Source organism: Panthera leo, chromosome B1, assembly GCF_018350215.1.
Source record: "Panthera leo isolate Ple1 chromosome B1, P.leo_Ple1_pat1.1, whole genome shotgun sequence".
Classification (NCBI taxonomy): domain Eukaryota; kingdom Metazoa; phylum Chordata; class Mammalia; order Carnivora; family Felidae; genus Panthera; species Panthera leo.
In genome coordinates, this window is record NC_056682.1 from 133,319,685 (window position 1) to 133,347,480 (window position 27,796).

Genomic DNA, 27,796 nt, shown 5'->3' on the forward strand with positions numbered 1-27,796 from the left:
TTCTTTCTATGCTCCTCCCACCCATCTCCCCAAGGAGAAAGTAAGGTAATTCAATACTGAAAACAATACGATGGTCCCTAGAGCTGACAGCGTGTGAAGCAGGGTAAGAGAACAGAAGAAAAAAAGGAGAATCCAAAGATAGAATGTAAAGTGCGGTGTCCTGCCAGAGAGGCAAAGGGGTTTACACATTTCACACTAAACAGGAAGAGGCAGAGGATGACTTTCATTCCAAAATGAGTTTCTTATAAGGAAGGAGCATCCTGAAAGAGGATGAGGGGTACAAGGGATTTGACATCTTTTACCCAGAGAAGTTCCACCCCACATAAATCTCCCTTTCCAAATATCACAGGAGTTCCCTGAGTTAAAAATAACCACAACTTCAAACAGTTGTATCATCTCTCCTTAATTCCCCATGTGGTAACCAAGTTGTGGGGGGAAGGCACTTCCCAGTGCTGGGCATTAGGGAACACTGACCTCACATTTCTTCTGTACATGTCTTCACTCTGCAAGGAATTTTACACATACCATGCTTCCCTACTCTCATCTCGTTCCCTTTTCCTGTTTCATACACTTCAGGTAACAGGCACGCACACACAATCACGTTCCATTTTCTCCATCCTTCCTTTGCTCCATTAGTATACCAAGGAGCACTGACCACATAGATACGTGTGTGAAGGACAAAAACAACATTTACATAAAAGTCTAGAGTAGATTAGCAGAGGCTGTGTAACCCTTATTGGTCAATCACTGAGAGTCAAATCCAATCTCCAGGAGTCTCAGTTCTTCACCTGTACACTCAGAGTGATAATTTCTGCTATAGATTCAGTGATACCAGATATGCAAATTTCTGACTCAGAATATAACAATGCACAAATGATTGCTATTATCATATACTAAAATGATACACAATGTCTGTACTTCAAAGTACTCAAGTTTGCCAACAAATACTCCGAAAAGAATTCATTTTGCTCATATTTTGTTCCTATTAAGCCTAAGGATCCCTTAGAGCACTCCTCTCTCCCACCAAAAGAACCAACTTAGGCAGAAGGTAAGCTGTCTTACTCAAGCATGGTTTGTATGCTTTGTTTAATCAAAACCGCTGTTTTCCATTATTGTACCACATGTTTGACATTTTGGCACCATAAGTGAAGAAACACTCTGGGTTCAGCCTTGGGCCTAACCTTCATCACATGATTTTCGTAGCTGCTTCTGCAAAATATCTTCTGTGCTCCAAACCCATTTCTAGAAGAAAAAGCAGTTTGTAAATAGGAAACCGTGCAGGCTTTCTTCTTAAATTTCCAACATCTACTGAAATAACATCCACTCTTACTAGCAAGTCAACTATGAAAACAGTGAAAGAAATGATTTTTGAACTAAATCAGAAACGTTTCTCTCAAAAACAAAATGAATAATTTTGGTGGCTCTTGCTGTCCTACAGTTTGGGCACAATTTTTAAAGGAATTCAATAAAAATATAAGATCTAAAATTTCTATTCCTGATAATTTAAACAATTAGATTAAAATTTACAAAGTTAAAGACAATTGCCAAAAATCTATTTCCTTATCAATTTTAAAAACAAAACAAATGAAATTTTTCATCAGCTAATTTTAAGCTAATATTTAAAAGCACAAGGAAAAAAAAAATCATTTGTCTGCATTCTGATTCCAGCTTCTACCACTGAAGCAACGTTTGTGTTTCTGTGTGAGCATGATGTACATATACCTGCGTGTATGAATACAAAGGAAAAAATACTAGAAGAGGTCTTCAATTTATAGCAGTTTCTGAGTTATACGTTGTTCTTCAACTATGACAGTCTTATACATAAATATGAATGAGAGGTGTCGGGGTGGCTCAGTTGGTTGAAACTCTTGGTTTCAGCTCAGGTCATGAGCCTGGTGTCGGGCTCCACATTGAGCATGGAGTCTGTTTAAGGTTCTCTCTCTCTCTCTCTCTCTCTCTCTCCCTCCCTCCCTCCCTCCCTCCGCCCCTCCCCTTGCACACTCATGCGCTAAAATATAGACAGATAAAATAAGAATGAGTGAAGTTCATAAATATGGTACTCAGTATAGTTTCCATACCCAGCATCATGAATCACATAACATCTATCTGCGGAAGTGTGTTATTATCTGTTACCACCTTGGTTTCTAGTGCAATGTATAAAAAAACAACACCTTGCTTTGGGCAATATTAACTTTTTGACTTTTAAAAATGTATTCTTACCATTGCATTTCCAGGCATAAAAAAGATCTCAAAGTCTTATGTTCCTCTTCAAATTTAAGACAAAATGAAAATCTAAAAAAACAAAAAAACAAAAAAAAACACAACTGCCTCAAGTAACCCCCACCTCACCTTTCCCCCTATACATTGAGCACATCACCTACCAAATATATACCAAGAATGATTCAAAGTGCGGTAACATTTAACATATAAAGAAAAAGTAGAAAAGGAACAGAAGAAAATGTTTGGTCAAGCTGTTAAAAATTACGAAAATGTTTCTCTTTCATTTTAATTACAATTAAGTTTAATATATTCTTTTGTTTTACTGAACTACTGAAATACAGAGTATTTCAAAAAGTAGAAATTATATCTATTACAGTCAAGGAAACGTGAATGAAAAAAGTCTGCTAGAAAGTGAAAACTTCTCAGGGCACGTAGAGGGCTCAGTTGGAAGGCCATGCAACTCTTGATCTCGTGTTTGTGAATTCAAACCCCACGTTGGGTGCAGAGATTACTTAAAATAAAATGTTTACAAGTGGGGATGGGGGGGGAGGCTGCCTGGGTAGCTCAGTCAATTGAGCATCTGATTCTTAATTTAGGCTCAGGTCAGGATCCCAGGGCTGTGGGACTGAACCCTGATGGTGGAGCTTGCCTGGGATTCTCTTTCCCTCCTGCTCCTCTCCCCCAACTCGCACACACTCTATCTAAAGAAATAACAATAATAATAATAAAATTATCTTAAAAATTAAAAAAAAATTAGAGTAAGTTTAAAAACAAAACAGGAAAGTAAGATCCCCTCTACAGCAATACAGAGACCACAAAATCCTCCTCCTGCCTAAAGTCCTATGTAGTCACTCACAGAAATAGGATTCCCCTTAGAGAGTTAGATTAACAACACGCTCATTCGGGACAAGAGCAAACGTACATTTTTACTTCCTCCTGAAGAAACTGAGGCAAACAAGATTTCCCAAATGTGTCCAAGATAAACAAGCGGTGTCTGTCCAGTGATTCAGGAGTCCCTGGCACTCAAACCTACTCTTTTCCATTCCATGAAAATCTGCAAATTTAGACAGTAATCCTGTCTAAAACTTTAATGCTTCTGAAAAACAGGATGAGGTTTTTATAGGAAATTATCCTATTAAAAGGCCACACACTTTTTTTTTTTTTTAAACAAAATACTCAAGCTGCTCTTGAAAAATATCTGTGAAAATACCAAAAGCAGGACAAGTTAGGTATAGTGATGGAGTCTGACAATGGCTCTTGAATAGAGAGAATAGAATAGCTCCTTTTGAGGGGAGAGAACAGGGGGATCCAGAACCCACACTCCTTAAGCCAAAATAAAATCCACATGGATAAAAGATGTAAAGACACAGCTTTTTAAAAAATTTATCACCAACACTCAAAGAAACCTTCTACAAAAATACTTTAATACCTTCAAGAGGACAACTTAAAATGAAGACATGACAATTATGAGTGTCTATGCATCAAAAACATTGCATCAACATTCACAAAGCAGGGGTCCTGATGCTCAGTCAGTTAAGCGTCTGACTTCGGCTCAGGTCATGATCCACAGTTCGTGAGTTCAAGCCCCTCGAGCCCCGTGTCGGGCTCTGTGCTGACAGCTTGGAGCCTGAAGCCTGCTTTGGAGTCTGGGTCTCCCTTTCTCTCTGCCCCTCCCTGCCTCTCAAAAGTAAATAAATGTTAAATAAATAATTTTTTAAAAATTTAAAAAAATTCACAAAGCAAAAACTTCAGAAGATTATTAGGAGAAATAGAAGCTCATTAATTGTGACTTATTCATCTCTTAGTCCACAGAATGGATAAAATAAGAATACAAAAATAAGGGGTGCCTGGGTGGCACAGTCGGTTAAGCGTCCGTCCGACTCTTGATTTTGGCTCAGGTCATGATCTCCCGGTTTCAGGAGTTTGAGCCCCGAGCCTGCCTGGGATTCATTCTTTCTTTCTTTCTTTCTTTCTTTCTTTCTCTCTCTCTCTCTCTCTCTCTCTCTCTCTCTCTCTGCTGCTCCCCTGCTCATGTTCTGTCTCTCCCAAAAAGTAAACTTTAAAAAAATGAATATAGAAATAAGGCAAGACAGGTCTAATGTACAAACCCACATTCGACTCTGGACCCTGAAAATAGAGAATATACATCTATGTTCACATTCATGGACTTATCATCTATTAGGCCACAAAAGGTCCATGACTAACTATATTTATTTGAAAATAACTGTAAATAGAGGTACAAAAGAGATGAGGTGACACTGAATGCAGGATCCTTAGAGTAACTTTATATAATTAAACATAGCTGTGATGCATGCAGAGCATAAGAACTTTCAGTTCCTCTAGCAGTTTGTTGTGATAACATTTTTTCAAGAAGCCACAAAATCCCTTGAGAAAAAGGTACTCAAACCATCTGCTACTTCCTAAAATATCCAAGGTAGAGATTATCTATTTCCTATTTCTCAATAGACTAAAAGAACTCCACCTTCCACTATATTTTCATGTTTAATTATCTTCAATGAGAAGTTCGTTGCTGGGCTTTCCTTAAACCCCTTAACATATATAATTTATTAATTCAAGGTCTGTTTTTGGCAGAAGTGCAAGCCATCTTTCACCACACTTCCTATGGCAGTCTTTCACAAGCATAAAAGGTTGCTTTGTAAATTAACCTTTGTATTTAATAGCCAGGCTAAACATCCTCTTTACTGTCTAAATCTTCACCTCCTTATGACTGTACTCCCTGAGCTGGGACTTCTCTAATTCTATCACATCTCTTACTTGATGGCTTTCCAAACTAAGAAAGATGTCCTCTCAAATTTATTTTCTGCATGTTTAACTTGTTTATATTTATGCACCAATTAAGGCAAACTCTTAGAAAACAGTCTCTATTTTAAAAGCTCATGTTATGTTATGAAGCTCATTTTATCTGTATTAAAAAACAAAAACAAAAAACACAGGACTGAGTTTTGGTCGAATTAATCCACAAAAACAATTTTTATTTTAAGAAACTGCCACATGACAGTGTTTCCTAAAATCCTATCTGCCCTGTTTAAAAAATGCCATTCTTTCCACTATCACTTATTTCCATGTACATTCTGAAATCGCAGTTCTAACATATATCATGACTTGATTTTTCTCTGCTTCAGTCAACTCTACCAGAGGTCCTTGTGGCTGACAAAGTCCCCCACATTCCATTATTCTCTGTCACGACACCCCCATTTGTTTTTTGTCATGGTGCTGTAACAGTTTGCGACTGTTTCATTGGCCAGTTTTGTTTGCTGATTTTCTGTCCCCCACCCCCACAACCAACTATGAGCTCCTCTCCATGTGGGGAGACAGCTCTCCACATGAACCAGCTTAGAGACCTGCACACACAGTGGCTGGCTCTCAGTGAGCAACAAGGCATTCGTCAATACATGATATGGATAATATTAAAAGCACTGTTCATGTATGTGAATTGGCCACAGTCATAAAGCTATTAATGCTGATATAATCTTTAAGTAGATAAATTAATACCCAGAAACAGTGAATTCCAGTCACATGCCACAATGTTCTGAGGCCCCAAAGCTGAAAGCGCATGGGCAGACTTGTTAAAGGCAGCCATGTAGGAGACAACTAAGTGTGGCCTCACAGCTCCTTTACAGAATAGCAACGGGAGTGCTGAAAAGGGGATTCACTCTCACTACCATCACACATACACCCACAGATAATTTCAGAGCACTTCACGAAGTATTCTTGTTCATAAAGCAGATCCACCTTTTCCTGAAGTTTGGAACACACTACCAATTGGGGGAATATGGTCACCACCTTCCTCTAGCAAAACCCCAGTTTTAAAGATAATTTCCAGAAGCTCCACTCAGATAACATATCTTTGCACAAATTCAAGACTGTAGCTAATGAGAACAGCTAAAATTTGCCTGAAAGTTTTTTTACTAAAAACACATCTAAATGACAATTTCTAGGGCTGTTTAGCAGTTCTGAAAAATAGAATATATATATACACATATATATATGTATACATATATATCGATTTGATGGGTTCATAAGTTGTGTGTTGGAAGTTTCACTTGCAATTTTGACAAAAGCATGCATTGATATTTTAAATGTTAATTTGACTTTCTTTAAATACTTCTTGATGTAAGCTTCTTCATCACAAAGTCTGACCAATTTTAGAAATCTTCATAGTATCTTCTATGAAAAAAACAGTTGTGTTTTAGCCATATGTATTTAAAACACATTATTTTTTAACATTCAAATGCAAAATTGATCAGATCTCAGAACCACCAGTTCCACAGCCCAGTTGACTACAAAGACAGTAAAATAACTTGCAAGAAACTGAACTAGATCAGTTTAAACATGGGTTAGGATGGACATACAGTTTGGAAAACAGTTCAGTGGTTTCTCAAAAAAGTAAGGTATAGGGGTGCCTGGATGGCTCAGTCAGTCAAGCATTCAACTTTGGCTCAGGTCATGATCTCACAGTTCATGGGTTCGAGCCCCGCATCAGGCTCTGTGCTGACAACTCAGAGCCTGAAGCCTGCTTCAGATTCTGTGTCTCCCTCTCTCTCTGCCCCTCCCCGGCTGGCACTCTCTTTCTCTCTCTCTCTCTCAAAAATAAACAAACATTAAAAAAAAAAAAAAAAAAAAAAAAAGGAAGTAAGGCATAAAACTATCCTAAGGACCCAGCAAATCTACTCTTTGGTATCTAACCAAGCAAAAGGAAAATGTATGTCTACACAAAGACTTGCACGCAAATGTTCACAGGAGCATTATTTGTAATAGCCACTCCCCTGTGAACACACATGAAACAACCAGTCTATCATACTCAGACAGCAGAATACTATTTGGTAATTACAAGGACAAAGCTGACATATGCTATGTCACAGATGAATCTCAAAAAAATTACACGAGTGCAAAGAGCCAGATGTAAAAAACCTCAAAGTTCCATGTAGGTGAAGTAATGACAAAAAGGCAAATTTACACACAGAAAGATTTAGCAAGGAGCTAGGAACATGGATTACCTGTAAATGGACATGAGGGATCTTATTGGGGAGATAAAATGTCCTAAAAAAGATTTATGGTGATGGCTGTACCACTTAAGAAGGTAAACATAATAAAGTGAAATCATTGAGTTGCACACTTGAAATGGACAACTCTTAGGATATGTAAAATATACTACAAAGTTGTAAAGAAAAAAAAAAACTTGGGTTGAGGGAAAAAATGATAAAATGAGAAGTCACAAAAGAGATGAAAGATCTGGGTGATAGTGACTGTATCTTGATTAAAGCAATCTGCTCCCCTCCCACCCTGCCAAAAAAAAAAAAAAAAAAAAAAAGTCATTTGCCAAGATACCAAAAAAAGAAGTAGGAGTAAAGTTTCCACTTCACTCTTTAATATAATGGATAATACCAACACCTTAGAGGGATATCACCACAGAATATGGGTGACCTCAGGAAGAAACCAAGTTTTATTCTAGGCTTATGAGAATTGTCATGATTTTTTCAAAGCCTACAAACTAAAGTCCACAGTGAGTAAATCTAATGATTTTCACTTTATCCTTAGAAAAACATGACTGTTAAAATAAGAAAAATATGACGCTATTTGTAAGAATAAGGCACCTGTTGGGGTGTCTGTGTGGCGCCATTGGTTGGACTTCAGCTCAGGTCATCATCTCATGGCTTGTGAGTTCGAGCCCTGCTTCGGGCTCTGTGCTGACAGCTCAGAGCCTAGAACCTGCTTTGGATTCTGTGTCTCCCTCTCTCTCTGCCCCTCCCCTGCTTGCACCTTGTCTCTCACGCACTCTCTCTCAAATATAAATAAACATTAAAAAAATAATAAAATAAGGCACCTATCATGAGTTTTAATATAAAAACCCCACACTATCAACAAAAAGATAGAAACTACCAAATTCAATCTTTTATAACTTCCAATCTAGGGCTTTTTGTCTTCTGGGCACAGTTCCCACTTTAAAAAACTGTGTTTAATTGGTTTACTCTCGATTTTACTAAAATCAAGTGACAAGCAGACAATACTCATCTCTGTATTCTTTACAACACTTTCAGCTAGAACTTGGTTTTGGAAACAAATGTAACACACTGGGTTCCATTCTATCTTTTTACTATGCTAATGTCAGTAAATGTAGCTGCCTAATTTCTTCCATGTGGTACAAAGTTTATATTTACACAGCTTTTTAAAATGGAGAGTTAGCACAAGTATGGTTTAACTCTAAAAGGGAAGTGAGGGGGGGAAAGAGAGATACACAGACCATAAAATAACAGAAAAACATAATTTCTAGAAGTGCAATTGCAGGTCAACATTACTTAAAGAGAAAGAGAGAGAGAGTGTTAGCTACGTGTTACCGTCCAGAATTTTGTACCACTAAATATCCCCTTTTAACAAACTTTTAGAAGTATTTAATATTCAGCATATTAATTCAAGAGGTTCTGTTTGCCTTTAAACACACACACACAGCATAATTTCATGAACTCATGACAGCTAAAGCTACCAACTGACTAGGTAGGCCATCTTACTTAAAAATGTCTACAGTAAAATATCAGTTTATCGACCAGGAGACAAAAATATGTAATTTCTACACAAAACTAAGTAGGAAACATGTTTCATTCTTTTATATGAAGCAATGGGGCCTGGTTAATTCTACCACTTACCAAAAATTCACATCCAGAGTAAATCAGATACACCTGCATTTTTAAGGCAATGAGAATGAGGGGATCGATTTAACAAGTTATCCAGATGCACATTGTCCGGGATGAATGTCACGTGAGTCTCGGCTCTATCATGACCGCAAAAACATATGCACCAAATCAAAATTTAATTACACTGCACGACACCGTTTGTGAATTGTGCTACATATTTTATCAACTGCTCTGCTTTTGACAGGACAGTTTCCTGAAGGAAAGTTCCAAGAACTGAAGAGTTACAACACCCACATACCAGAAAGTGTTTCCTGAATTTTGTTACAGGAACTGACATCTGCTATAATTTGAACATTTACTTCCCAGTAGGAGTCTCACTTAAAATTTTTACTGAACATTATTTGTTCAACAACAGTGGACACAGACAGTATTTTGTTTAAAAAACAAAAACAAAACACCACCACCTTTTAGTTTCATGGAGTTTGGATATAATTGACCAATTCACAGTTGTAACTTTTCTCTGGGAACAAAAACAACTGCCACCTGATAAACTGGGGTGTGTGTGGCAGAATGCGAGTTAGTAGTTTTGGGAAGGAGCCCAGAATGGATAGGAAAGGGTAAATTAAATATTTAGGTCCTTGAAAAGAAACAATTCTTGGGAAAGTGCTGCATGATCAAATTGGGCATTACTTCTTGATGCCTTCCTTTTCCTTTTATTTTTTAAATTTAGGTGCATCTGGATACTTTAGCACATACAGTTTGTAATATATATATAAATAGAGATGGAGATTTACTTTTTCTACCAATCTCTTGTCTATTTCAAGGGGGGGGAGGAGGATATGTGAGTATATATTAAGTCAAAATGTAATTGCATTGTATAATATATATATTTTTTTTAATTTTATTTTATTTTATTTATTTATTTATTTTTTTTGCATGATATACTTTATATATCTCTCTCACACAGACTCCATTTCACAAAGGGTAGTAGGGTGGGCCTCTGGCCTCAGAGCCGGCAGGGCTCCCCACCCAAGCTCCACCCTACACCTGTCTAATGAGACTCTCTGAGGGTGGGGAAAAAAGGAGTAGAATCGGCATGTTAGCAACCACCCCCCCCCCCCAACCCGGTGATTCTAGTGTCAAGTTTGAAAGAGAACCTTGAACTTAATATGACCACGTTGCACCTAAAATATTCTTTTACTTTTATTTAATTGCCAACCCAGCAGTAAGCAATATGAAAAAGAAAGCAAGATCTTGTAGGGTAAAATAAAGGCAAGCCAGTGACTCAAGAGTTGCATCCTTAACTCTCTACAGCCCACCCAAAGGACCATGTGGCCCGCAGGTCTCCAAGTATTCATCATCATATGAGCCAATAAAGAGAAACAACAATTCTTGGTACCTTTAGAACGTGGTCGGGCACCTGGGTGGCTCAGTCAGTTATGCGTCCAACTTCGGCTCAGGTCATGATCTCATGGCTAGTGAGTTCGAGCCCCATGTCAGGCTCTGTGCTGACAGCTCAGATTCTGTGTCTCCATCTCTCTCTGCCCCTCCCCACTCACACTCTGTCTTTCTCTCTCTCTCAAAAATAAACATTAAAAAAAAGTTTTTTAACAATGTGGTCAAACTGTGGGTGTCCTTTGGAAATATAATACCTAACACCAAAGCAAAGGCAATTTAGGCATCAGTCGAAATACACTATAGATTTCCCCCTTCAGTTAGTTTTCGTTCTTTTTGACAAGATGTCGCTACTGGGATTCCTCTTACCATACTAAATCTGACATAAAATTACTGCTTGAGTAACAGCCTTTTGAATCTGATAGTTCAATCTGGTTAAATTAAAAACAAAGCCAATAAACCATAACAAGAAAACAGACATTCATCAGAGAACAAGACTTCCAGGATATTAAGTCTGCTGGCTTTGTGGCCATTGGGTTAAGCTTTAACTCACTAGGCATAGCTAGAAAAAGGGAAAAGTTTGCACAGGGGAAAGATTCTCAACACCGATCACTGCCAAGTCACAGAAAGTCAGCACTGGGATGGTTTTGAAGTTAATTTTTACTTTAGGGTCTCTAGAGCATTAACACAGCAAGTTATAAATCTTATTTTTCCCTTTAAGGCCTAATACTAAACTCCACCTGATACATCTATATTTCAGCAAGACATTATTGTGCCTTCTACTTACTGCATTATTTTGAGCAAATGAATACATGTATACTCATAATAAAAGGAATGAACAAAAATACAGCCTTAGTTCTCTCCCCATTTTTTTTTCACTTACGTAAAAAAGGTAATCATTTAAGCTGTAAAAGTTATGCACACACCCTATACCAATAAAATGTAACTGAACTGCAACAGAGACTATGATATCCAAGTTTGTTACATTTTTACTTCTGAGTCAAGAAACTTTGTCCTAAAGATGTAGACTGTATTTCCAACTAGTTCGGAGGGATCATCAGAAATGCTACTGCTTGTAGTTCCCACCACAACTCACATACAGAACTTTCCCTTTTAAAAGACAGGAGCTTTTGGAATTGAGTTTATATGCCAATCTTGGAAAACAGATGAAATAGAGAAATTCCCTAATAGAAAACTAAGTTTATATATTTGGAAGCAATCAAGTTGTATGCTGTACCTCAAAGCAGTAACGAAGATACTCAGCTTTATTTCCTGCATTTTACAGCTACTGGGTAATATATAGATTTGGAGGCTCAAAACGAACGACAGCACCAAAATGAGATTTCCCTCTTATCCGTGACTAAGAGAACATTTCTCATGCCTGAGAATATGTGACATTTAAATTGCTTCAATGCAGCATTCACTAAATTCCATTTTCAAAAGAGTATAGAAACTATCAAACACCTTTTCATGCTATCCCGTAAGAATCCCCTAAATCTCTTGAGAGATCACGTGCGTTAATATCGCCAAAGAACATCCCCATAAACCAGCTGACTGGAAAAAAAAATGACTCAATTCTTCTTTATGTTGGAAGAAACTGTAGTCTGGTGAGTCAGGAAGCTCGGCTGGCTCTCAGGATGAACTAGTAGGAAATCACTTAAGAGACCTGTCTGTGTTTCTCTCCTGTCAAGGACACTGTTTACCATGGCGTCACAAAGGAAAAAATGAAGACATTCGCTGGGTCAAAATACTGCATAAATTATTTCCTTCTTGAAATCACGTCCTTGAACCGCACTTCCCAAAATACCACAGCATTTTTCTTTGATATCTGCTCATATTTAATAATCAGAGCTTCTTTGCTTTCGTGAATTTTCTTCCAAGGTAATTGGTAGCTCACAAATGAGGAGGGCAGAAGACAGAACAAAACTGGTTCTGTACCAGTTTAAGAGCAATGCTTTTTGCAATGGAAAATTTCCCTCACCAAAGAGATCCACCAAAAACCGGCTTCATAATAATCTTGGGAACAATCTGACTTTGCTTTATTATTATTATTATTATTATTATTATTATTATTATTATTATTATTTAAAGTTCATTAACATTAACCTCAGTCAAATTGAAAACAAAAACACCGTGGGAGAACTGACTAACCCTAATTTCCTTTTGCAAATTGTCTGAAAGTGCTTTCTTCTGAGATGTGCTCAACCACCAGATGCTGTTCTTCTACAGAATTTCAACTCCCCCACTCCCCTCCCTCCCAGGGTGGGGGTGGACCAGGGCTTCTCCCTTAGCACAAGGTGCGTTTTAAAACTGGTTAATCCCTGGCAGTAGTTGAAGGTACGTATATATTCCTTTCTAGAATTCAAGGATTGCTTCAATGAGGGGGTTAGCAGAGATGGGGAACCAGACAAAGCCCTCCTGTTTTATCCATCAACACACTTCTAAATATAAAGTAAGTTAATCCTCACCGAAAAGTATAGATCTACAAACTATTGAGATGCCATACCCACCTTTACCCCATCACAGGCTTGCTATTATCCAAAGAGGGCACGCCAGGTTATATACACTTCTATAAAGCATTCGGTGCTTTAGATCAGAATTTGGAAACTAAAGCCACGGATCTGTAACTATTTCAAGTTAAAGAAGGCAAGTTTATTACAACTCCCATAAGAAAGTAGCCAGTGTATCTGTTGTGCTTAAAGGTTCCAAAGAAAGCACACACGAATCTGAGAGTGAGAGCAGAGGCACAGTATGTCCTGCTTGAACTGGTACTGCATTTCTTTTTATTTTTTTATAAATTTTTTTTTAATGTTTATTTTTGAGACAGAGAGAGACAGAGCATGAACGGGGGAGGGCCAGAGAGAGAGGGAGACACAGAATCCGAAGCAGGCTCCAGGCTCTGAGCTGTCGGCACAGAGCCTGACGCGGGGCTCGAACTCACAGACCGCGAGATCATGACCTGAGCAGAAGTCGGACGCTTAACCGACTGAGCCACCCAGGTGCCCCAACTGGTACTGCATTTCTAAATGACTGCGTTTCTCCACAACTTGAATACTCAAATCAAATATTACATGTTTTCAAAATAATGACCCAAAATCTAATTTTTAAAGTTTAGGCAACTGACCTTTCATTCAACAGATGTCTTCCACTTCTGGGGGAAGAAATCAACAACAAAGCAAAACAAAATAATCAATTTCCTAGTTTTAGGTTGTTGTTGTTTTTCGCTCCTTTTAGGTTTTAAAATGAGAGAGAGGACTGTACAAACTCAATTTATAAAGGTTCACAAGCTAAGAAATAATTACGTAGTCTCTTCCTCATTCAAAATTCTTCTAGCTTATGCAGGAGACAATAAAAATGTGAGACAATGTCTTGCCTTAAGGAGCTGACTATAGAAAAGGAAGACACTGCCTAGCCTATTCAGTCACACAAAAAATTAGTCATATACCAACCGTAAGTATCAAATGAAAAATATTACCTGAAAGCAATGCCAAATAACGAGAAGAAAGTGACATGGTCCTCTCGTGTAGTCCCTGTCAGTGCCACAAAATTCATTTTGATTTAAGCTCTCATCTACCTCTTCGAAGAAAAAAAAAGTCAAATTACTTTAAATAGTGCACAATGAAATGACTGTGGTTAGAACAAACTGAGCTATGAATCCTGAGGACCAATGAGTCCAACAATCTAAACTAATTGTTTCAAGAGCAAACAGATACTGTGTGTGGCACATGGACAAGATTTTACTGCCCCAGATCATAAATCAGAGGTGATGGTTCTGTTTCTCTTAGCACTACTCAGAACAATGTGGCCCAGCTTGAGGTTTCCTTGAAATCCAAAAATATCTGCAATCTTCTCTTTGGATCTCAGAAATTACCTACTATCCCACAAAACACAACGTCTAAATGAGCGTAGACCACATTCCAAATGTAACTGAAGAAAATGAATATTTATAACTTAAGAGATCTACTCCCATCATGCAGGCTAAGAAAACAACAGACATCATGGCCTTGTGGCTTTGTTCCTAGTTCAAGGGCACGTCTGAAGGCCAGGAAGAGAAGAAGAGCAGAATACAGGCAGTCCTCCTATTTCAATTACCCACAAGTTGAACTACCAGACCGATAATTCCGATTTTTCCATTTTGTAGCAGAGCACTTTGAGCAGAAATTGCTTTTTGTATACTTATATTAAGGCTTTGCAGATCCCTTTTCACACCTCACACCTCACCATTAAAGAAGCATCCTGGAAGTAAGCAAATCTGCAGCACAGCTCAGGAGTCAGGCACTGCTCCACCTGTGTGATCTCGGGCAAGAAACAGGCAGGCCGGGACTCAGTTTCTTTAACTCCAAATGTGAAAAATAAAACTCCTTACCTATTTAAGTGACTGAGAAGAATCAAAGAGATAATTCAATTACAGCAGCTGTGCCTGGCACGCTGCAGTGTTCAGTTAGTTACTATCGTATTTTATTCTTAGCTTAAAAGCGGAGGCATTGAAATCACTTGCACCTGAGTTCAAATCGCACCTCTATATGAAGGAGTTTTGTTGAATAGTATTTAATTATTTTGATCAAGGTATCTTATCAAAGGTTTTATGCCACGGGCCCCCTTGGCAGTTAATTTTCATTACAGGTTAGCACACAAAGATGCAACTTTTGTTTCTAATCAAAGTTTTCCTACTACTTGGATCCAAGAGCCCCTTTCTCAGAACAACCAATAACATGGAGCAGGGAATAAACCACTGAGTTGAGATGTTAAAATATATACAGCAGATATCACACAAGAGGTGGTCTACATTAGAGAAGTTGTTTCTCTTCCTAGAAAGTTCTCTTAGGAAACAATTTTGAATTTCATCTCACCCAATCATCAGCATTCGAGCATCTATTTCTTTTAGTGGTACACCAGGGTTTTGGGACCCGAAACGTATTTAGCCTAAGACATCCCCAAATCACTATACTACAACAAATGTCAACTTGAAGGGCCCTATTATTATTTTAAATATGTGACACCAAACTGCTTTCTAGTAAAACAGTTGAAAAGAACTTAAATATAACTTTAAGCTTCCCTTAGCACCAACTGCTGTCACATCTAAAATGAATTCACACACAACAGTCTGAATCGTATACTAACCACTAACGCCTTGTTATCACTCTTTAACACTCATTGCAAAAAAAAAAAAAAAAAAAAGGAACCAACCAGGCAAAGTCAGAGCTTGAGGTCCTTACAATAGCGCTCCTCTGACAGCAACTGCAGTTCATTATCCTCTCCCCTTCGCCAACCCCGGTACGTTCCCGGTCTTTGCCTACTCAGCAGATTCTCGCAAGCCGTGCGTTTTATGAGGAATCCTACATTTTAGCAGCAACATTTTCGATCACTCACCAGCCAAATTCTCAACCACCTTCTCTAAGGCGAACTGTTTTTACATTTACTGACTTCTAAAATTCCGATCAAAAATACTAGCGCTCCCCCTCCCCCCCAAATCAGGCGAACCAAAGAGAGGTGCACAAAGAAACTAAACGAAAATTTGGGCAAAGGTAAGCAAGTTCAAACAACTTATTTTCTCCGAAAATAATTATTTTGGAAGACGGAAGAAATTTAACTTTTAACTTTAACTCAACCCCTCTCCTCCGCTCTGCAGAAATTGTCCAGTACGCTCTCCCAACGGTTTTTTTTTTTTTTTTTTTTTTTTTAAATCTGACGTTAAGTAATGAACCACAGCATCGGGAATGATGAGAGAGCAATGACAAAGCTGCTTCCTGCCGGTCGTCTTCGCAGCACCCCAACCGTCCCTCCCCCACCACCCGCCCTCAACCTTCAATTCCCCTAGCCACTAACACATTTAAAAAGTTTCTCTCGGAGCCTGGCTTACCTTGACTGGGCTGCCATAATTCACTTTGCAGAGCTCAAGGTCTTCTGTCCATCGGAGCCTTCCACCCGCGGCCCTTCTGCCAGCACCGCGCTCACCATTTGCCGGGGCCGGGCGGGGACGAGCTCCCCAGCGCAACTCCCCGGTGTTACGGGACTACCTGCTCCCGAGCCCGGGCGTCCTCAGCGCAGCCTCGGGCTCCGAGCGTATTGGCTCGCACTAATCCTGATGGACATCCGGGCACTGGGGCCTCTGCAGGCGAACTACACTTTGGACCAGCTCGGGGAATGTTGCGTCCGAAATGAGAGCAAGTGAAGACCCTCGGGGCGATTTCGGAGAAGGGAAACCCGAGGAGCCCCACGACCAAAGCCCACCAGCGCACAGCTCCCCCTGAGCGCCACTAGAACCCGGGCCAGCGTTAGAAGAGAAACGAAAGCCTCTTTAGGCTCCCTGAAAGTTGTCCGAGTTCGCCTGACTACCCCTGTCAAGAAAGTTCTCGTGGTACGGTCCGCCTCCTTAAATGGGCACGGCGCTCCGCCGGCCCGAGCCGGAGGCTGCGCCGGGCGGGGGCACCGAGCCCGAGCGCCGACGCAGCCCCGCTCGCTCGTTCGTGGCCGAGCCCCGCCTGCCGGCTCTTGGCTGGTGCTCTCTTGCCAGGTTTTAACAATGTACAAACACACCGCCGGAACACACAGTACCCGGCCGCTCAGAACTCCGGCTCCAATTTGAATATTTGTTGAATATTGGGCCCCTAGAGGCTGCAGTGAGCAAGGAATAAAAACCACAGCAGTAAACCACGTTCGCTACTTTTGATCATTCCAATGCTCGCAGTCAGGAAATGTGCAACCAACGCACTCTTGTTTTACTTTGTTCGCTTTCAGTTTTGATTTCATTACACTGAGAAAACATTTACAAAACGCCCTGCCTTTTCTGGACAACATACAGATTGCAAAGTAAACAGTAACTCATTTTGGTCCTTTAGTAAATTAAGGGATTGGCATTAAAAAAAAATTGAGGATGCAAACTACCAATACAGTAAACGCTATGTAGTTAGTACAAACAAAAACGGGTCGTACTAAGAGGACTAGGGAAGGCATTTGTGTTTCAACAGTGCCTAAAGGTAAGCAGGAAAACCCTTAGGTGGGCAGAGATGGAGAGACGGTGTGCTACAATATCTCCTGGGACCTGCAGCACACTGTAAGAGCTGGAAATGAAGGCTGACCGAATGTCTGCCCTGTAGGCTCCTCAGTTCTACCTAGAATCATTACAGGGTTGTCTACCTCACAGAGATAATCCAGACTGTGCTACTAAGAAGCCATGGAATAGTGACATGTTGATCTCTGGTATGAAAATGACAATGCTGGGAGGAAGGCCCAATGCATCTCTCTGTGTGGTTCTCAAAGTGTGATTAGTGGACTCCTGGGAGTCCCCAAGAACTTCGCAGAGGTCAAAACTATTTTTAGAGTAACACAAAGCCCTTATTTGTCTTTTTCACTGTGCTGCCATTTGCACTAATGATGCAAAAGCAATTGTGGGGTAACTGCAGGCCTCTGAGCCCTAATCGCCACAGTGGCAGCAAATGGAACTAGTAGTCACTGCATTCTTCACCACCACACATCAGCAGTTACAACAAGTGTCCTTCACGAATGTCCTTAATGAAGCAAGCAGTAGGAATTACTACTTTTGTTAAATCTACCCGAGTAGGTCTTTTTGATGTTCTTTGGGACTGAATGGGAAGTGCACCGAAGCACTCTGCTGCTGAAGTTAAGTACAATCACGGCCTAGTAGAAAAGCACTTGTGTGTAATTGAGTTGCAAGCTAGCCCAGCTGTTTTTTCGTGGACTACCATTTCTACGTCAAAGAACAATTGATGGACTGTGGTTAGTCTGACTTGGGTTTCTGGCAGTCATTCTCTCAAAAATGAACAAAGTGAGTCTGTTTCCTCAAGGAAAACAACCGACACTATTTACTGCCAATGGTAAAATCTGAGCTTTCAAGCATTTTGTAAAACTTTACATCTGCCACTGTGAGCTTGATAGCTTCTCCACAATTAAAAGACTTTTCTGATGAGATTGAAGGAGGACCCAGTCATAGCCCTGACTGACTCCATTTTTGCCTTCAGTGTGTTCCTCTTACTTGTTTTTCCCCTTCCAGCTTTATCAGTTAACTCAGGCAAGGGACCCAGCAGGCAAAACATCCAACGATGGGAACAGAAACTACCCCCTCGAGCAAGAAGGACAGCCCAGACGCCAGCAACACCCTGTGCAATTGACCCCAAGACAATAATCAACCTGACCTTTTGCTGCTCAGCTGCGTACCCACAGATCTTTGTTCCACGTTTTCCCTATATAAACTTAGAAGTATTCTCAGCACCTTGGAGACGATTCTTTGGACGTTAGTCCTGTCTTCCCGGTGCTGACCTCACTGAATAAATTCCTTTCTTGCTTCACGCCATGTTTCTCTCAGCCTTTAGATTTTGTTGGCGGTGAGTAGCTGAAACTGTGTTGTTTGGGCCCCCTGGGCCACGTGTTCTTGCACCCTTGGGCTCCAGTAACACATTTTCTGGTGAGCCAGACAGGAGCTGCTTCCAATCTGTCCCACCCTCTTGGGATTCCAGGATGGAGCTGCAGGCTGCAGCGCCCAGGGCTCACACATTCATTTCCCCTAATAATTGACTATGACAGGTCAGAGCCAACCACTGTGACTAGCTGATGCCAGGCCGGGAGAGTGAGGAGAACAGTCCCTTACAGCTGCCAAAATCTGTTTGGTTTTGGGGACAGTCCTTTCTGCTCACCCCAGACAGGCACTGACTGCCTTAACTACATTTATTAAAGCAGAGAAATGAACTGAGAAGTGCATCCTGAAAGATTTGGTTCCTGGTAAGTTCCTCGACAGTGCACATCGGGTCCTATCCTTCCCTACTTCCCTGTTGTTGGACCTCCTAGGAACCATTCTGAGTTTGTGTGGGTCATTCATATGACTTGTAACAAGAAATCTCTAATTAGAGACACCATTAGAAGAGTGGAAGGGATGTGGGGCAAGTAGGGAAGCCAGGATATGTGTTTGGAAGATCTCTTGAAATTTGTGTGAGAATGGGAAGTATTATTTCTATTCCCGCTCCCAGCCCCCTCAGGAGAATATTGGCTGAGTCGTCTACTTTTAGCTATGAACCTATGACTAAAAAGAAGTATTTTATTGTAACGCTGCCTGGCCTGTGTATATGTTAAGCTCAGAGAAAAGACGGCTCTGAATGGCTCTCTTTGATTTCTTCCTCCCATTTGGTTGCCACCAAACAGGAGATTTTGATCTGGCTCTCTTAGCTTGTCTAGAAGCTGTTTGGTTCAGGGGCACCTGGGTGGCTCAGTAGGTTGAGCGGCCAACTCTTGATTTATGCTCAGGTCATGATGCTAGGGTCGTGGCATTGAGCACCGCATCCAGCTCTGTGCTGGCATGGAACCTGCTTAAGATACTCTCCGTCTCTCTCTCTCTCTCTCTCTCCTCCTCCCTCTGTCCCTCTCCCCTGCTCCTGTGTGCTCTCTCTCTAAACTAAACTAAACTAAAATAAACTAAACTAAAATAAAATAAAATAAAAAGAAAGGAAAAAAATAGAAGCTATTTGGTTCAGCCAGTGAAGCTCCAACTTTTGGGAAAGAAAGAATGCTACCACAGGTACTCTGAGCTTCATTTGGTTACAATTTTGTATCTTCTGTGTTCTTAACTTTTGCCTATGGAGATGGGGGATGCTTCTGCTCCCAAAGAAAGTCCATTAAGACATATTTTGAATAAATGATGCAGAGAGCTAAAAAGCAACCAGAGAAAAAGTCTGTTTTGCAGGAGGAAGAGGCAGGAGAGGGAGATAAAGGAATGTTAGTCCAGACTTTAAATCCACCATCAGCCTTGCTGAGGAGGCACCTCTCCCTCCTCCTATTCCTGTACCACCACTGGCCAGGCTCGCACCACTGGCTCCTATATTATCCTCAGTGCCCCAGCTCCTGTTCCCACCTTCACCATCAATGAGCAGAAAGTACCCCAAGCTGTTGGGTCACCTCCTTATGAGGTTCAACCTGAAGCACCTCCCAAAGCAGCACAAAGGAGTCCAGGGGCTTCCCAGGACTCCAACTACCCACTTCAGATTTCCCCACAGGAAAAACTGACAGCAGGGAACAAACTGATGGACTTTAGTGGACACAGGTGCAACATAGCCAGTATTAAAGCTAATTCGAGGTTGTTGGTTTAATTAAAATAGACATGTCTTTTAGAGTTATCAGCATTAAATATAAAACTTATTCTACCAAGGTTTACTGAAGGTCAAATAAGCTCATGTTATCTCTATTGCAGTTTATCAGCAAAAAAGATGACTTAAAATAATGGTTAACGTAGTCTCTGGCATGAAGTTTTCATGGGTAATTGTTCACAGCAAGTAGATTAAAATAAAAAGGCTTATAGGTAAACTTTAAAAAAATTGTTTTTAAGTTTTATTTATTTATTTTGAGAAAGACAAAGACAGCATGAGTAGGGAAGCGAGAGAGAGAATCCCAAGCAGGCTCCAAAGTTCCTGCACAGAGCCCAATGTGGGGCCCGAACCCACAAACCTGCAAGATCATGACTTGAGCCAAAATCAACAGTCAGGTGCTTAACCAACTGAACCACCTAGGCTCCCCAGGTGAACTTTTTTTTTTAAAGTTTATTTATTTTGAGAGAGGGAGAGAATGCAGGGGCAGACAGAAAGAGAGGGGCAGACAGAGAGGGAGAGAGAATCTAAAGGAGGCTCCGTGCTATTAATGCAGAGCCTGACATGGGACTTGAATTCACAAACCATGAGATTATGACCCAAGCTGAAATAAAGAGCTGGACACTTAACCAACTGAGCCACCTAAGTGTCCCTATAGATAAACTTTTAAATAGCTTTCAAAATCTTTGGTAACCTAAAACTTTAAATTTTGCTAGGTTTTTTGTTTTTTTTTTTTTTTTAAGTTTACTTATCTTGAGAGAAGGAAAGAATGGGAGAGGGGGAGGGGGAGGGGGAGGGGGAGGGAGAGAGGGGGAGAGGGAGAGGGAGAGGGAGAGGGAGAGAGGGAGGGGGAGGGGGAGGGGGAGGGGAGGGGGGGGAGGGGGAGGGGGAGGGGGAGGGAGAGGGGGAGGGAGAGGGGGAGGGGGGAGAGGGAGAGGGAGAGGGAGAGAGAGAGGGAGAGAGAGAGGGAGAGAGAGAGGGAGAGAGAGAGGGAGAGAGAGAGGGAGAGAGAGGGAGAGAGAGGGGGAGAGAGAGGGAGAGAGAGGGGGAGAGAGAGGGAGAGAGAGGGAAAGAGAGAGAGAATCCCAAGCAGACTCCATGCTGTCATCTCGGAGCCCGATGTGGGGTTCAAACTCAGGAACCGTGAGATCATGACCTGAGCTGAAATCAGGAGTCGGACGTTTCCCTGACTGAGCCACCCAGGTGCCCCTTAAATTTTGCTAGGTTAAATGACAGATTGGTTTGAACTCACTGGATATCTATGTCTTTTCCAAATAAGATAATAAATACTGAAACATTAATTACTCAACACAGGTTTATCTGCTTTTGGCTTATTACAGAGAAACTAACAATACTTGGGTCTGCTAATGAACATTTTAAGCTTTATCGAAAGATGTACTATGAAAAAACATATTTCTAAAAATGAAATATATTCATAAATTTGCCAGTCTAAAGCATTCTAGTGTAATAGTTCACAATTGGTTACTACCTAGTTTTCACTGGAAACTAAGGTTTCTAAGAGTGAAATTCTGATAAAAGTAATTAAAACTGCTAGAAACAATAAGGAAGATAACTCTGTATGTAGGAAAAGTTACGATATGTTTTCGAAAAAAAAGGTATGAAAATGGTAATACATTTTTGGTGACAGAAAAGAAAGTAATTTTGTCCTACACTGAGACTAAACGAAGTCTTTTTGAATGAGAAAACTTAGGATAAAATCTGAATGTAAAGAAAAATAATTTTGTTATAAACTGAGACTGGTTAGAGAGAGAAAACTTAGGATAAAATCTGAATATATACAAAAAAAAAAAAAACTTTGTAGAAGGTTTGTGAAGGGGAATCTTTGGAAAACAATTTTATGCACAGTCAGGAGTAAGGTTGGAATAAATGAATTTTAAAAGTATACTGGTATAAGATTGGAATTCGAGGGGTGTTTTTTCATTTCTATTAAAATGACAGTTTTCTTAGATTATTGGTCTACCCTTGATAAAAAAAATTGTAAACAAAGGTTTTTTTTCTTTATCTGCCCAGACAACCAAAGTTTCTGTTTCGTCTTTATCAGGTCTTTGATTATTTAAGAAAGTTAAAACTTCTCAGTATTAAAGGAGCTAAGTTTTGCTAACAACTATGTAACCTTCTGTAGAATCTCCTATTGCCACTTTGGTTAAATAGATAATGAAATATTAAGTCTTATAATGATCTGTAATTCTACCTAGGCATTTTGCTTTAAAACCTGAGGTCTTTAACAAAACTTCCCCCAAATTCAAATTCTAAATGAAGTCTTTTTGACTAATGAGGCTTGATAATTTGGTATATTAAGTTACATGGGAAGCACTGTCAAACAAATGATGATAAACTTTCTTAGGTTACACTTCATGGGCAAATGCAAAACTGTCCTACAAATTATATGAAATTCCTAAGGTTTAAGTGTGTCCTGGTATAAGGTCATCACTTGACATTGTAATTATTATGTTGTGTGTCACAGAAAAAACTGGATTTCCTTGTCAATTGCATTATAACAAATGCTCATCAGATCTTTAACCATGTCCATCTTCGAGTCTTTTTGTCATTTACACTTATTGTTCTGATGCTCTTGCAAAATGTGTTTCATCTTCAAGGAAATTCATGAAAAAGACTTTGCACAAATACATCTTTCTGATACTTTAAGATCACAAAACTAAACTGGGTAAGAATCTCCAGAACTAATGGAAAAGCTGCGAACAGAACCAGATTTAATAATTAGGAACTGAATGAATTGAGGAAGATGATTATAGTTTTTCTGACTCTTGTTTGAAACACTGCTGGTTCTCTAATGTTTGCTGTTTTAGATTTAGGGGAAACTTTTTCTCTTAAAGTATGTATGACTTACAGAAATATGGTAAAATATTCCTTTGTGACAAGTGAAAACATTTCTTTTCTCCCTATCTGAACCCTCTAGAATTCAGAAATTCTCAGTGAGTATTCTTTCTTTCATGACAATTATAATTGTTTATATAAGTTCAGTAAGAATCTGTTCTCCTAGTAACAGGACACCATTGGAAACACTGGTTATATTACCAAGGTTTTGACTGGAATGTCATATTTGAGACAGACATACATAGACTCAGATATGACCAGACAGTTTTAAGGAACTGAAATTGACTTTATGGAGACAACAGAGCCCCTTGGAGATGTTCCCTGACACCTTGCTTACAGAGTCCCCAGCAGCTTTACTCCCAGGTGAATAAAGAATGTCACTTCCTGGCAGACACAGGAACCTTAGGGAGGATGTTTGGGGGACCCCAAGAAGAGAGGAATTCACCCAAATCTATAAGCATTGCAGGCAACCTGACGGCAAGTATTTGGCTTGACTTCTCACCTTGACAGGCTGTTAAAAGTTCAATCTGAACCTCCTTATAGAAAGTTCCAGCAAAGTAGATTTTAAAGAATTTATATGGTCAATCAGTATTCCAGCTGTGCTTATGTAAATAATTAGGCCAAGTTTGTTAAGATTGGACTTGTTTTACAAATGTCTTGATTTGGCTCTCTTTGCTGGAAATGAGGATGATTTTAGAGAGAAAAATTATGTTTCGATAAACACTTTTGTGGATGTTAGATTCTAGTTTTGTCTTTCAATGTTTGTTGTGCACCTAACCTACACAACTTGAGGTAAACATCAGAGAAATTGCCACAATGAGGCACGTATAGACAGTCTTCATGCCTGTTACTCTGTGGGGATGACAAGAGGACCCACGGGCATATGACTAAACAGCTAGACAATGGAAGACACTTGCTTGTTAGGAGTTCTTACCGCTCCCTTCTCAGTCCACATGAAGTCTGAAGTTGCCCACTGGACTCCCTCTCAAATTATTCACCCAGGTCACACAGTACCTCCTTGAGGAAATACCAGAGGAAGCTGAATATCTTTGGGTATACCTTGCTCCCCTGATGGGGACCTGCAGCTCATCACATGTGTTTGCTTTAGTAAAAGAACAGATAGACACCACCCCAGGTATGGGAAATGCAGCACATGGTGGAACTGGGTAGCTAACTGCTGAGCAAGTCCAATGGAGTAAAGAGCACACCCCCCCCCCCCCAGGTATTAAAAAGTTAAATGGTATTTAGGGATCATCCCAGGCAATGGGGTGGACTTCCTGAGAATTGTGTAACGCAACTGTCACTTTGATTCTATGTGACTGGAATGGCAAAACTGCTACTTAAGAGCCAAGAGTACCCCACTACTCCATGGGGTTAGCTATATGGACTTGTGGAAATAATGGATGGCCTTACCTTATGAATGGATTAGATGATGCATGCACTTGTGAATGAGTTACCTCCCACTTGCCAGTGATTTCTCATAATAGGGATACTGTTAAAACTAGACATCAGGCAAACAGGGCTTTTTGATGGTTTTATTCTTTGGCCATATTTGTCCCAGGAGCTGCCTTTATCAATGTAGAATTAGAAGTAGAGGCTTTAGCCAAGCATACAAAGGCCACCTTGAAACAAACCCAGCATGCACTCTCCTAAATGATGATACCACACAAATTCAAAAAATTGCCCTTCAAAACTGGATGGCCATTGACATTTTGACTGCAGCCCAAGGATGAAATTGTACTGTCATTAAAACAGAATGCTGTATTCCTATTCCAAATTATTCAAAAAATGTAACTGAAGCCACTAAAGATTTAAACAAACACATAACTGCTAGAGATGCCCTAGTTCTAGATCCTTTTAGCAGTTTGCTGAATTCTATTCCTTTCAAATGGAAATATGCCCTGCTAAACATTGCATATGTCTTGTTCTTCTTCTCTTTGGTTGTTTGACTTTCTGTATTTGTCAAACAGGAGCCCACACTCATACTAGCTTGGAGATGCCCTTGCTGTCCTCCTCAGCAGGGACACAAAAAACAATTCTAACCTGTCAAAATCCTCCATCCCAAAATTCCTACATCATCCCTGGTCCACAGGAAGTAGTTACAGCAGAAATGACCATCATCATCCCTTCTTGTTCTATTGAAATGTAATAACTTGACAGTGAGGATTTGAAGAAGGACCCAGTCTTTGCCCTGATTGACTCCATTTTGCCTTCAACCTTTTCCTCTTAAAGGCTCTGTTTTTCCCCTCAGGCTTATCTGTTAACACCGGCAAAGACCCAGGGGGCAAAAACATCCCCTGGGAACCAAAACTACCCCCTCAGGCAATAACTACTCCCCTGACGTCAGCAAGACCCCCACGTGATGGACCTCAGGACAATTGTCAAACTGACCTTTGCTGCTCAGCTGCAAGTACCTACCGATTTTGTTGTTCCCTGTCTTCCCTATATAAACTTAGAAGTATTCTCAGCACCTTGGAGACATTCTTAGGACTTTAGTCCCCAGTCTTTCTGGTGTTGACCTCACTGAAATTCCTTTCTGGTTTCACCACCACTTGTCTCTCCAACTTCAGATTTTGTTAGTGGCATGGGACAGAACCTGGTCTGTTTTGGCCGCCCCCATGCGTCTAGGTGGTCTTGCACCATTGGGCTCCAGTAACAAAATGAGAGAAATAAATGTGATTTTAGAAGGTCTGCATAACCTCGTGACCAATGTCTTCTAATTGGTACAAAGTCATGCATGGGTAAAAAATTCACTGAAAGTGTAAAACAGACTAATGGATTTGAATGTATCAAAGTAAAAAACAAAACAAAACTCAGTGATAGAATTCCAGATTCCATACTGCAATTAAGCTTTAAGAAAATGTGACTTGTATAGTTTTAGTATAGTATCAAAGAAGGCTTTAAAATACTTCCCTCTTTTCTGTGTGAGACTGGATCTTCTTCATAGATTTCAACCAAAACATTGCAACACATTGAATACAGAAGCATCTATGAGAATCCAGATGCCCTCTATACTGTATTAACCTTCTATTGCGTTAACAGTAAAGAGATTTGCATAAATGTGAAATAATGCCATTCCCCTTCCTAATTTATTTTATTTTGGAAATAGTTTTCTTTCCCAATAAGAAATTATTTCCAATAATAGACCCAAGTAATGGGTTTATTATTATTTTAAATACGACCTGAGCCGAAGTCAGACGCTCAACAGACTGAGCCACCCAGGCCCTACAGGTAATGTTCTTATATTGTAGCTATTCCCATATAACCTCTTAGCACCTAGAACAAAATATGCTCACATCATCACCTGGGGCTATGTCAAAAACACAGTGGAGTCCAGAACTACTGAATGAAAGTCTTTGTGAGGTGAGGTCTCCAGGATACACATTTCAGCACATTCTCCAGGTAATACTTGTTGTCTGCTTGTACATGAGAGCCACTTACCTAGATCATGCATATTTAGAAAATAATGTTAAAAGCTTTTTGATTCACTATTGGTTTATAATTCCTGAATCATTTGAAGGATCACGGTTGGACAACATTTATATTCATTGTCAGAGATCTCTATTAAACAATAAAATACCACTGCACACATATATTCTTATTGCCACAGTAGAGTGATAAACCTTCAAGGAGACAAATATAAATTCAGGCAAAAGTCTACTCCTAAGAATTTTCTGCTTGCCATTTCCTCCTGTTTTTTTCTTATTATTTTCAATACCAACTATGATCATTTGTACTTTGAACAAATTGGTATCAGACATCTAAGCAACCTGAAACAGTATTTTGGGGGGGGGGGCGCAAGTGAGCAAGGGGAGGCAGGAAGGGGAAGGAAGAGGGGTAGGGAAGCAGGGATCGTGTTTCACCCAAAGTGGGGCTCCTGCTCACCTGATGTGGGACTATAACTCCTGAACTGTGAGAACCTGAGCCAAAGTCAGATGCTTAACAACTGAGCCGCCCAGGCACTCTGCAATAGTATTTCATAATAGCATTTACTCACAGGTTCTCCATTTACCACAGTCTAGAAATGTAACATCAGTAATATTAAAATTACATGTTTCCTCTTTGAACTGTGCTAATTGTTCTGGCACTATTTAAATATGAAGAAATGGAAGAACATAGCAAATAGCTACCCAAAAGGAAAATGGGAATCACCAGATCACGATTACACCTGTGATTACCTGGGCCCTCAAAATTGTTTGTAAATTAGTGAGGGTAATTTGAAACAGAAGTGAGATTACACTACATTTATACCATATCTAAAAATACTAGAGGAAAGTGCAAGAGAAATTTTCTGAAATTAGATACTGCCTGTGGCTGAAGTACTGCAATACAAACATGGGTATAATTATTTCCAAGCATTTTCAAAACACTATTGTGTCCTAACCACAGACTTGTTCAGCGATGAAACTGAACAAAAATGGTATTTTTGGCACACAAAATTCTTTGGCTTTCAGATGAAATTTGAGGAGATAGCCCCTGCATACATTTGTGATACTTTTATGTGTTTAAGATCTCCCTAGAGCCCCGGAGGCTCTGTAGACTTCAGGTGAAGAGCTGCTGGGCCCTGAAATACACTCAAACTGGACC

At 40.0% G+C, this 27,796-nt stretch overlaps 1 protein-coding gene across 7 annotated transcripts in view; it reads right to left on the reverse strand.

The window, feature by feature from the left end:
• The window catches only part of AFF1 (AF4/FMR2 family member 1), a 263,840-nt gene that overhangs the window by 129,444 nt on the left and 106,600 nt on the right, over positions 1-27,796 (reverse strand). For 2 of the 7 annotated variants that reach the window (XM_042935962.1, XM_042935957.1), the window contains exon 1: positions 16,126-16,485. The exons of 3 other annotated variants lie outside the window; for them this stretch is intronic. Coding sequence is in view for 2 of the 4 variants with exons in the window: in XM_042935957.1 (XP_042791891.1) it covers positions 16,126-16,142 (17 nt within the window). In the remaining 2 variants the exon portion in view is untranslated. Of the gene's footprint in view, positions 1-1,181; positions 1,243-2,220; positions 2,293-3,142; positions 3,373-13,740; positions 13,842-16,125; positions 16,486-27,796 lie in introns of those variants that run through there. 2 more of the 7 variants (XM_042935960.1, XM_042935951.1) reach the window with 2 other exon arrangements.